The sequence below is a fragment of the Pongo pygmaeus genome, chromosome X (genome assembly GCF_028885625.2).
Source record: "Pongo pygmaeus isolate AG05252 chromosome X, NHGRI_mPonPyg2-v2.0_pri, whole genome shotgun sequence".
In the NCBI taxonomy this organism is placed as follows: Eukaryota; Metazoa; Chordata; class Mammalia; order Primates; family Hominidae; genus Pongo; species Pongo pygmaeus.
The window spans coordinates 74,547,688-74,559,955 of NC_072396.2; the positions used below are offsets into that span (position 1 = coordinate 74,547,688).

Below are 12,268 nucleotides of genomic sequence, written 5' to 3' on the forward strand. Positions count from 1 at the left end.
TAGAGACGAGGTTTCACCATTTTGGCCAGGTTGGTCTCGAACTCCTGACCTGGTGATCTACCAGCCTCCACCTCCCAAAGTGCTGGGATTACAGGCTTTTTTTTTTTTTTTTTTTTGAGACAGAGTCTCACTCTGTTACCCGGGCTGGAGTGCAATGGTGCAATCTCAGCTCATTGCAACCTCCACCTCCTAGGTTCCAGTGATTCTTGTGCCTCAGCCTCCCGAGTAGCTGTGCTGCCAGGCATGTGCTACCACGCCCAGCTAATTTTTTTTTGAGACGGAGTTTCGCTCTTGTTGCTCAGGCTGGAGTGCAGTGGCGCCATCTTGGCTCCCTGCAACCTCCACCTTCCCGTTTCAAGCGACTCTCCTGCCTCAGCCTCCCGAGTAGCTGGGATTACAGGCGCCCGCCACCATGCCAGCTAATTTTTGTATTTTTAGTAGAGATGGGGTTTCACCATGTTGGCCAGGCTGGACTTGAACTCCTGACCTCAGGTGATCTGCCCACCTCGGCCTCCCAAAGTGCTGGGATTACAGGCATGAGCCATCATGCCTGGCCTTATTCTTTATCTGAAATATTTTCTAGGAGTTGAGATAGGTTTGGTAGGTTTTTGTTTGTTTGGTTTTTTTAGAGACAGAGTCTTGCTTTATCGCTCAGGCTGGAGTGCAATGGTGTGATCTCCGGTTACTGCAACCTCCGCCTTCCGTGTTGAAGAGATTTTCGTGCCTCAGCCTCCCGAGTACCTGGGATTACAGGCGTGCACCACCATGCCCGGCTAATTTTTTGTATTTTTAGTAAAGATGGGGTTTTACTATGTTGGCCAGGCTGATCTCGAACTCCTGGCTTCAAGTGATCCTCCCACCTTGGCCTCCCAAAGTTCTGGGATTACACGCATGAGCCACTGCTCTTGGCCCAAGTTTGCTAGGTTTTTTAACATGTACTTTCATGTCTCTTGTCTGTGTGTATATATTTTTAAATATGTACCTTTAAAATATTGTACATATTAAAAGAAGCAACAAAAGTAAAACATACAAGTTGTTTTCCATAACTTAGGATCACAGATACTACTGTGATTGTAATAAGCATCCTAAGATGAGGCAGTTGTGGTACAGTGGAAAGAGCCACGAGCTTGGAAATGGAAGATCTGAATTCAGGTTCTGTTTCTGCCATTTAATAGGTCTGTGACCTTAACCTCTCCAAACTTGTTTTCTCTAATATAAAATGATATGTCCACAGTGTTGTTGTATTAAATGATATAATTCAGGGGAAGCACTTTATAAACTATAAAATATTCAACAAATGAAACTGTTCCTAACGCATACTGAGGTCATTAAGTGTTTTAATGTTCCTTTTTGTATGTGGCATTAGATAAGTGTGATACAGTATTGGCCCCATTTTACAGATGAAACTGAGGTCTAGAATACCAGAGCTAGTCATTTGCAAAACTGAGATGGAGACTTGGTGTTATCGAACCTTTTTCTTGTTTTGACTAGAGAATGGGAATACACCCAGCAGGCTGATTATGCTGCTGAATGTAGATGGGCTTCCAACAGCTTGTCTCTTGCATATTTAATATTTTCATAGTTTACAGCTTAAATTGGGAGTGGAAATCTTCTCTTTTTTCTTCTTACCTGATTTTTAAAGCAATGTTTAGTCTCTGGATTTCATTTTTTTTCCATGTGTCATTTCCATACATGCAGTTTTGTCTAGTGGCTTCTGGTTGATCAGTGCATAACAATTCTATTAGAGCAAAAGTTCCGAAGCTGACTTTGTTTTTCCTGTCTTGTATGTACAGTTGAGCTTTGAACAACATGGGTTTGAACTGCATGGTTCCACTTATGTGTGGATCGTGGTATGTGGAGCCTGTGTATGTGGAGGGCTGGCTTTTTGTATATATGGGCTTCACTATGTGTGGATTTTGGTATACTTGGGGGTCCTGGAACCAATCCCCTGCATATACTGAGGGATGACTTTATTTCTTACCTGCTTATCTCTGATATGTGTTTCAGCCTACTTACCTCTGACGTGTTTGATACTTTTCCTTTTGCAGCTGAAATGTGGGGCATGTGGTGCCATTGGACACATGAGGACTAACAAATTCTGCCCCCTCTATTATCAAACAAATGCGCCGCCTTCCAACCCTGTTGCCATGACAGAAGAACAGGAGGAGGAGTTGGAAAAGACAGTCATTCATAATGACAATGAAGAACTTATCAAGGTTGAAGGGACCAAAATTGTCTTGGGTAAACAGCTAATTGAGAGGTAAGAGATACCAGGCAGGAAGTGCTATGGAACAGATTTATTTGAGGTTGGTTATATTGGTGGCTGGCAGGGGTAGGTGTGATGTGTTCTCTGAAGTGGAACTGAAGGAACAGGAATTTTGATGGCGTTTCCTCAGTTATTGTTGCCAGTAATGAAAATTATAGCACTCATTAGGTTGTACCACTTGTTTTGGAGCATACTGCCTAACTTCTGAGTCTGTTTCCTTAGTTACAAAATAAAACCACCTTTACCAGGATAGTTAAGAAGATAAAATGAGACAGACTACAAAGCATACAGTACAGTGCCTGACATACAGTAGATGTCAGTTATCTCTTCTTGTTCTACTTCTAGACACTTATAATATTTGCAAGGTCCCTAATCTTGTTGTGTTTTTTTTTGAGACAAAGTCTTGCTCTGTTGCCCAGGCTGGAGTACAGTGGCTCACTGCCACCTCTGCCTCCTGGGTTCGAGCGATTCTCATGCCTTAGCCTCCCGAGTAGCTGGGATTACAAGCGCACGCCACCACGCCCGGCTAATTTTTGTATTTTTGTAGAGATGGGGTTTCATTACATTGGCCAGGCTGGACTCGAACTCCTGAGCTCAAGTGATCCGCCTGCCTAGGCCTCCCAGAGTGCTGGGATTACAGGCATGCTGGGATTACCATGCCTGGCCTAATTTTTGTATTTTTAGTAGAGACAGGGTTTCACCATGTTGGCCATGCTGGTCTCAAACTCTTGTCCTCAAGTGATTCTCCCACCTCGGCCTCCCCAAGCGTTGGGATTACAGGCGTGAGCCATCACTCCCGGCCTCGTAGTGTTCTAATAAAGGACCATCCCAAAAGATGGATGAGACATAGAAACTGTGCTTATACTTGTGTCTTGCCCTCAGAGAGTTTAATAGATAATAAAATGGAGAAGTTGTAAAGTTCTTTCCCCTAACTTTTTAGTTTGAAAATGGCAAACCTACAGAAAAGTTGAAAGAATATAGTATATAATTCCTCTAAATTCACTAATCGTTAACATTTTGTCACATTTGCTTCATCTTTATATACCTAAAACTTTTTTTTTTCCTAAATCATTTGGAACTAAGTTGCAGGCATCATATTTCACTCCTAAGAAAGTTAACATTAATGTAATAATATATAATATTCAGATCTCATTTAGTCTTCCCCAGTTGTCTCAGTGTCTTTTATTGCTTCCGTCCCCAGTTCTGGATTCAATCCCAGTTCAAACATTAAATATATTTTGAATCTTTCTTAATCTAGAATGATTTTCCTTACCTTTTATGTTTTTCTTTTCTTTTCTTTCCTTTCTTTTTTTTTTTTGAGATAGGATCTGGTTCTGTTACCCAGGCTGGAGTGCAGGGGCATGATCTCAGCTCACTGCAACCTGCGCCTCCCAGGTTTAAGTTATCCTCTCACCTCAGCATCCAGAGTAGTTGGGACTACAGGTGTGCAGTACCACACCTGGCTAATTTTTGTATTTTTTGTAGAGACAGGATTTTGCCATGTTGCCCAGGCTGGTCTCAATCTCCTGGGCTCAAGCAATCCTCCTGCCTCAGCTTCCCAAAGTGCTGTGACTACAGGCATCAGCCACTGCACCCAGCCCCATTTATGTTTTTCATGACATTGAATTTTTTGAAGATTCCAGGCCAGTTGCCTCAAAATATTCCATATTCTGGAATTGTCTGTTCTCTCATTGATCAGATTCCAATTATATGTTGTTGGCAAGACATTTAATGTCATATTTAGGTGATATACTTACTATACTATATCAGCAAGCACATAATAACAAGTTTTCCCACTGTTTTGATCATCTTGTTACAGTGGTGATCCTCAGATCCTATAATAAAGTATGTTTTTTCTTTGTAATTAACATGTTGATGAATATCCTGTTCCCTGACAATCTTTTAATAGTTTTAGCATCGGTTGATGACCATTGCTTTATTCAGTTATTTCAATGGGGGTTCCAAAATGGTAATTTTTCTAATTCTAGCATTTCTTCAACATTAGCTAACATTTTTCTATAAAAAAGAGCTTTCTACTCTCCCTTTCCAAGTATTACTATGGATTCTGAAATTCTTTCCTTTGGAAATTTAATGTTTTATAATTCCTTAACGTTATTAATTTTGATGCTCACATAGTGTCCCAAATTTGACTCCCTCAAGCCAGATCCTGTGGTTTTTTGTCTTTTTTTTTTTTTAATGACCCTGTAAATATTTGAGAACTTCCTTGCTTTCTGGCACAAGATGTTTTTGTTTTTGTTTTTTTTCTCGAGACAGAGTCTTGCTCCTTTGCCCAGGCTGGAGTGCGATGGCGCAATCTCGGCTCACTGAAACCTTTGCCTCCCGGGTTCAAGGGATTCTCCTGCCTCAGCCTCCCGAGTAGCTGGGACTATAGGCACGTGCCACCACACCCGGCTAATTTTGTATTTTTAGTAGAGACAGTGTTTCTCCATGTTGTTCAGGCTGGTCTCGAACTCCCAACCTCAGGTGATCTGCCTGCTTCCACCTCCCAAAGTGCTGAGATTATAGGCATGAGCTACCACGCTCAGCTGGTATACATATATTTTAAATTACAACTTTATACTGATACCTCCAATTTAGTTTATAGATCTTTTTTCTCATCTTCCCTTATTTCATATTTGTATCCATTCACAAGAAATAACTTAATTTCTGTATATATTTACTTAGAAATCAATATATTTATTGAGAAATTTGCTCTGTCCTATGATATGTACAAAATAGTTTCAGAATTACTATAATAATACCACTACCACCAACAAACCCATAAAGTAGGTTCAAGATGTTTTTCATAGTTTATTTTTCTTGGACTACATGCCACTGAGGTATAGTTAGGTTATTCCAAACATTTTTTTTTTTTTTTTTTTTGAGACAGAGTCTTGCTCTGTCGCCCAGGCTGGAGTGCAATGGCACAATCCCAGCTCACTGCAACCTCCGCCTCCCAGGTTCAAGAGATTCTCTTGCCTCAGCCTCCTGAGTAGCTGGGATTACAGGTGCCCGCCACCACGCCCAGCTAAGTTTTTTGTATTTTTAATAGAGACGGGATTTCACCAGGTTACCAGGCTGGTCTCGAACCCCTGACCTCAGGTGATCCACCTGCCTCGGCCTCCCAAAGTGCTGGGATTACAGGCGTGAGCCACCACGCCCGGCCTTCCAAACATATTTGAATCACTTCTTTTTTTGTGTGTAATTTAAGAAATCAATTTGATACAGTTACAGTCATTTATTTCTGTTTTCAGTTTTGGGTTCCTTTTCCCATCCTTGTTGATTTATTTTATATGCCCAGGCTGGAGTGCAGTGGTGCAATCTCAGTTGACTGCAACCTCTGCCTCCTGGGTTCAAGTGATTCTCCTGCCTTAGTCTCCCAAGTAGCTGGGACTACAGGCGCGTGCTGCCACGCCTGGCTAATTTTTGTATTTTTAGTAGAGATGGGGTTTCACCATGTTGGTCAGGTCTTGAACTCCTGAGCTCAGGCAATCTGCCTGCCTGGGCCTTCCAAAGTGTTGAAATTACAGGCGTGAGCCACCACACCCAGCCTCTATCCTTGTTGATTTAATTATTAATATCTGTAATAGTCATTGTTTTCTGAAACACATTAGAAGAGGAAGATGGGCCAGACGTGGTGGCTCATGCCTATAATCCCAGCACTTTGGGAGGCTGAGGTGGGAGGATCACTTGAGCTCAGGAGTTCGAGACCAGCTTAGGCAATATAGTGAGACCCTGTCTCTGTTACTGAAAAAACAGTTTTTAAATTTAAAAAATGAAGAAGAAAAAATGTGATACCATGGTCCCTTATAGTGGAAAAGAAGAAGGTGAATGAGCTTTAATGATTGAGGGAAGCCCAAACTAGTTTGTTTTCTGTTTTCAAACCAGTTTTTAATTTCTTGTTTCCATTCTGAATGAGGTAGGTTTCCTAGCCTTTTAACATTTAAGATAGAATGTTGGGGCTGGGTTCCATGGCTCACACCTGTAATCCCAGCACTTTGGGATGCCAAGGTGGTTGGATCACCTGAGGTCAGGAGTTCTAGACCCACCTGACCAACATGGCGAGACCCCTTCTCTACTAAAAATACAAAAATTAGCTGTGCGTGATGGTGGGCTTCTGTAATCCCAGCTACTCGGGAGGCTGAGGCAGGAGAATCACTTGAACCTGGGAGGTGGAGGTTGCAGTGAGCTGACATTGCGCCACTGCACTCCAGCCTGGGTGACGAGCGAACTACATCTCAAAAAAAAAAAAAAGAATGTTGGAACTGGAAGCATTCTTAAAATTCTTTAGCTTGGTTTCCTTATCTTCCCAATAGGAAACTGAGGTAAAGTTGTGACTTGCCTAGTTATTTATTAACTTGGAGAGCCTATGAGGGCTTGCCTGATCTGAGCCTTAGAAGGTGGATGTCTGGCCTTTGGTTTGGCTTTTTCCTCCCTAGGCTCATGCTTAGGTACCTTGGACTTTTTAAATTATAGTTGCTTTTTTTCCCATGGGAATTAGAAATAGGGGCTGTATCTTACTAAAGTGTTTTGATTTTAGTGCGGATGAGGTTCGCAGAAAATCTCTGGTTCTCAAGTTTCCTAAACAGCAGCTTCCTCCAAAGAAGAAACGGCGAGTTGGAACCACTGTTCATTGTGACTATTTGAATGTGAGTATGTGCATTGCTTCCTTCTGATTAGGTGGGTTCTCATTGATTCCCCAGCCCTGTATGCCACAGCTCTGACAGCCTTATATTCTCGATTTGCCTTGCCCTGAGAATTATGTGTACTGTTCATTATAAGATTTCTAAAATATGTTTGTCTAGTTAGAGAAAGTAGATTTTTTTTTGAGACGGAATCTCATTCTGTTGCCCAGGCTGGAGTGCAGTGGCACAGTCTCGGCTCACTGCAACCTCCACCTCCCAGGTTCAAGCAATTCTCCTTCCCCAGCCTCCCAAGTAGCTGGGATTACAGGCACACGCCACCACACCCAGCTAATTTTTGTATTTTTAGTAGAGATGGGGTTTTGCCTTACTGACCAGGCTGGTCTTGAACTCCTGACCTCAGGTAATCCACTCGCTTTGGCCTCCCAAAGTGCTGGGATTACAGTGAGCCACCATGCTCGGCAGATTTTTTTTTTTTTTTTTTGAGACAGAGTCTCGCTCTGTTACCCAGGCTGGACTGCAATGGTGTGATCTTGGCTCACTGCCACCTCTGCCTCCCAGGTTCAAGTGATCCTCCCACCTCAGCCTCCTGAGTAGTTCAGATTACAGGCATGTGCCACCACACCCAGCTAATTTTTGTATTTTTAGTAGAGACGGGGCTTCGCCATGTTGCCCAGGCTGGTGTTGAACTCTTGGCCTTAAGTGGTCCGCCCACCTCAGCCTCCCAAAGTGCTGGGATACAGGCGTGAGCTACTGTGCCTGGACAGAATGTGGATTTTTTTTTGGTCTGAAGAAGCATTCTGATTTCATGTTTCTCCTTAGAGACCTCATAAGTCCATCCACCGGCGCCGCACAGACCCTATGGTGACGCTGTCATCCATCTTGGAGTCTATCATCAATGACATGAGAGATCTTCCAAATGTGAGTTTATTGCATTGGATATCTATAGCAGGGATGTCAAGGCCTTTTGTTCTGTCTGTGATTTCCAACAGAGGGCAGTAATCTATAGATTTAGGTAACTGGAATGCCTAATTTTTAGGGACTTAGTTTTTTTGTTTGTTATTTTAAGCAGTTTAGTAGAGGAAACAGACCTGCTCCATCTAGAAAGATTCCTTTCAGAGTTGATAGCCAGGTAGATAGGTAAGATGTGAGAGTCTTCAGGAATTGGCTCTGGCAAGTGTTCTTTGCTGATGTATGGTTCTGGCCCTTGTTTGCAGACATACCCTTTCCACACTCCAGTCAATGCAAAGGTTGTAAAGGACTACTACAAAATCATCACTCGGCCAATGGACCTACAAACACTCCGCGAAAACGTGCGTAAACGCCTCTACCCATCTCGGGAAGAGTTCAGAGAGCATCTGGAGCTAATTGTGAAAAATAGTGCAACCTACAATGGTAAGAATCAAATGTTCCGTGATTGCAAAGGTCACTGTTCAGATCCTTATTCCTTGCTGGCCCTAAATTCAGACTAGATTGGACTGAGAGGACTACAGTGTATTTGTGCATTCATTTGTGGGTATGAAAATCAGGTAATGTACATTTTCAGTCATTTAATAAATATCACTTCTTTTTTTTAAGCGGGGGTTGGAGTCTCACTCTGTCGTCCAGGCTGGAGTGCAGTGGCGCAATCTTGGCTCACTGCAACCTCTGCCTCTCGGTTCAAGCCATTCTCCTGCCTCAGCCTCCCGAGTAGCTGGGATTACAGGCACGCGCCACCATGCCTGGCTAATTTTTGTATTTTTAGTAGAGACTGGGTTTCACCATGTTGGTCAGGCTTGTCTTTAACTCCTGACTTCATGATCCACCCACCTCGGCGTCCCAGGATTACAGGTGTGAGCCACTGCGCCCGGCCTAATGTCACTTCTTTTTATTCCCACCGTTTAGTTCTTATATCCTCTGGAGAATTTGGAGTCTATTCGTTGCAATGAAACAGTTCCATGGAAAGTAGTGGAAGAGGTGGTCCTAGGTTAGTACAAAAGAGAGACATTCGGCTGGGCGTGGTGGTTCATGCCTGTAATCCCAGCACTTTGGGAGGCCAAGGCGGGCGGATCACGAAGTCAGGAGATCGAGACCATGGCGAAACCCCATCTCTACTAAAAATACAAAAAGTTATCTGGGCGTAGTGGCGGGGCGCCTGTAGTCCCAGCCATTCAGGAGACTGAGGCAGGAGAATGGCGTGAACCCAGGAGGCGGAGCTTGTAGTGAGCCGAGATCGTGCCACTGCACTCCAGTCTGGGCAACAGAGCGAGACTCCGTCTCAAAAAAAAAAAGAGAGAGACATTCAGTGTGGATGGAACCTGTGTAGAGTATGCACTTGTGACCATATTTGCTGTGTCTGAATCTTCAATTTGGTCTACAAATTTGTTAGAGGTGCTATTATATGTTCACTTTGCTCAAAAGCTGAGAAGACAAAGAGGAAGAAATCTGTCCCTTTTTTTCCCCTTGTGAGACAGGGTTTCACTCCTGTTGCCCAGTAGCCTCCCGAGTAGCTGGGACTGCAGGTGCTTGCCATCACACCCTGTTAATTTTTGTATTTTTTTGGTAGAGATGGGGTTTCGCCATGTTGCCCAGGCTGGTCTCAAACTCTTGAGCTCAACCGATCTGCCCAGCTCGGCCTCCCAAAGTGCTAGGATTACAGGCATGAGCCATTGCGCCTGGTCTGTTGCTGTGTCTTAAAAAGAGGAAACAGTATAGCTTCTGCATGTAAAGGATAAGGTTTTCTGGTTTCCATTTGCATCCTTGAGCACAGATTCACAGATATAAATGTAGGGATTCGGAGTACAGATAGAGTGTAAATCATGGCTCTGGCACTTACTAATTGAGTTACCATAGACAAGTTATTTAACTTCTCATACCCTCCTCAGTTTTCTCATCTGTAAACATGGGATAGTAGTACTACGTGAATTTTAAAACCTTTCACAAGCAGGCCCAACCCATTTATCTACTTTCCATCTCCAATGACTGGCTCCCATACCCACTATCGACTCCTGCCACACTCAGCATTATAGTTCACGAAATATCCCCTATCATTTCTTCATGACTTTGCAGTCTTTGCTCTCCCAGTCTTTGATCTCTTTCTGGGATGCCTTTCTTTCCTATATTTCCGGACCAACTCTTATTACCTCTTTTTATGTTTTTTTTTTTTTTGAGATGGAGTCTTGCTCTGTCGCCCAGGCTGGAGTGCAGTGGCGCCATCTTGGCTCACTGCAACCTCCTCCTCCCAGGTTCCAGTGATTCTCCTGCCTCAGCCTCCCGAGTAGCTGGGATCACAGGTGCCCACCACCACACCTGGCTAATTTTTGTATTTTTAGTAGAGACGGGATTTCTCCATGTTGGCCAGGCTGGTCTTGAACTCCTGATCTTGTGATCCACCCACCTCGGCCTCCCAAAGTGCTAGGATTACAGGCATGAACCACCGTGCCTGGCCGCATTCTTTTCTTTATTTCACCATAAGAAATCTTTAAAATGGATACTGTTATAACCCTCATTTTACAGATGAACATACAGGCCTGTAGTGTTTAAATAGCTTAAAATTTATTTTTTTTAATGATGAGGTGATGGGTTGACATGTGCAGCAAACAACATGGCACACGTTTACCTGTGTAACAAATCTGCATATCCTGCACATGTACTAAAAAAAAAAAGAGGAAGATGACTTTACCTTTAGGGGCATTTTTTTTTTTTTGAGACGGAGTCTTGCTCTTTCACCCAGGCTGGAGTGCAGTGGCGCTATCTCGGCTCACTGCAAGCTCCGCCTCTCGGATTCATGCCATTCTGCTGCCTCAGCCTCTCTAGTAGCTGGGACTACAGGCGCCAGCCACCACACCTGGCTAAATTTTTTGTATTTTTAGTAGAGACAGGGTTTCACCGTGTTAGCCAGGATGGTCTAGATCTCCTGACCTCGTGATCCACCTGCCTCGGCCTCCCAAAGTGCTGGGATTACAGGCGTGAGCCACTGCACCCGGCCTTTTAGGGGCATTTCTAATCTACATTTGTGATTTTCTTTTTTTGGAGATGGAGTCTCACTGTGTCGCCCAGGCTGGAATGCAGTGCTGCGATCTTGGTTCACTGCAATCTCTATCTCCTGTGTTCAAGTGATTCTCCTGCCTCAGCCTCCTGAGTAACTGGGATTATAGGCATGCACCACCACACCGGGCTAATTTTTTTATTTTTAGTAGAGATGAGGTTTTGCCATGTTGGCCAGGCTGGTCTTGGACTCCTGACTTCAGGTGATCTGCCCTCCTCAGCCTCCCAAAGTGCTGGGATTACAGGCGTGAGCCACCGCACCCAGCCGATTTTCTCTTTTGAGACAGTCTCACTCTGTCACCCAGGCTGGAGGAGTGTGGTGGTATGATCTTGGCTCACTGCAACTTCCTCCTCTTCTGGGGTTCAAGCGATTCTCCTGCCTCAGCCTCCTAAGTAGCTGGAACTACAGCTGCACCCCACCACGCCCAGCTAATTTTTGTATTTTTAGTAGAGACGGGGTTTCACCATGTTGACCAGGCTGGTCTTGAACTCCTGGCCTCAAGCGATTCACTGACCTTGGCTTTCCAAAGTGGTGGAATTACAGGCATGAGCCACCACTAGGCTTAGGCATGAGAATCACTTGAATCTGGGAGGTGGAGGTTGAAGTGAACCAAGATCGCACCACGGCACTCCAGCCTGTGCGAGAGAGCAAGACTCTGTCTCAAAAAAGAAAAAAAAAATGATACAGTAGAGATGTTAATCCAGTTAATATCTAACATCAGAGCCTGTACTCTTAACCACCATGCTGCATATGCTGTTCTCCACTTTTTCACTTACTGTTTATGCCTCACAACCCTGCACTTGTCTTCTGCTGAAGTACCAGCTACATCCTAATTGCTGGATCCACTGGCCACCTTTCAGAAATAACCTTTTATTTAAACACCTTTATTGAAATATAATTCACATACCATGCAATTTAACCATTTAAAGTGGTCAGGTTTTTTTTTGTTTGTTCGTTTGAGATGGCGTTTCGCTTTTATTGCCCAGGCTGGAATGCAATAGTGTGATCTCAGCTCACCGCAACCTCCACCTCCTGGGTTCAAGCGATTCTCCTGCCTCACCCTCCCAAGTACCTGGGATTATAGGCATGCGCCACCACTCCCGGCTAATTTTGTATTTGTAGTAGAGACGGGGTTTCTCCATGTTGGTTGGGCTGGTCTTGAACTCCCAACCTCAGGTGATGTGCCCGCCTCGGCCTCCCAAAGTGCTGGGATTAAATCAGGCATGAGCCACCACGCCCGGCTGGCTAAAGTGGTCAGTTTTAACATGTCATCCTTATTGTAACATGTATCAGTACTTCATTCCTGTTTTTTTTTTTTTTTCTTTTTGAGAC

General features: G+C 43.9%; 1 protein-coding gene across 10 annotated transcripts in view; it reads left to right on the forward strand.

The window, feature by feature from the left end:
• TAF1 (TATA-box binding protein associated factor 1) overlaps window positions 1-12,268 on the forward strand; it is a 106,575-nt gene that overhangs the window by 33,235 nt on the left and 61,072 nt on the right. For all 10 annotated transcript variants that reach the window (XR_010125480.1, XM_063660550.1, XM_063660552.1 and 7 more), the window contains exons 25-28: window positions 2,049-2,260; window positions 6,807-6,915; window positions 7,732-7,830; window positions 8,127-8,304. Coding sequence is in view for 9 of the 10 variants with exons in the window: in XM_063660550.1 (XP_063516620.1) it covers window positions 2,049-2,260; window positions 6,807-6,915; window positions 7,732-7,830; window positions 8,127-8,304 (598 nt within the window). In the remaining variant the exon portion in view is untranslated. The remainder of the gene's footprint in view (window positions 1-2,048; window positions 2,261-6,806; window positions 6,916-7,731; window positions 7,831-8,126; window positions 8,305-12,268) is intronic.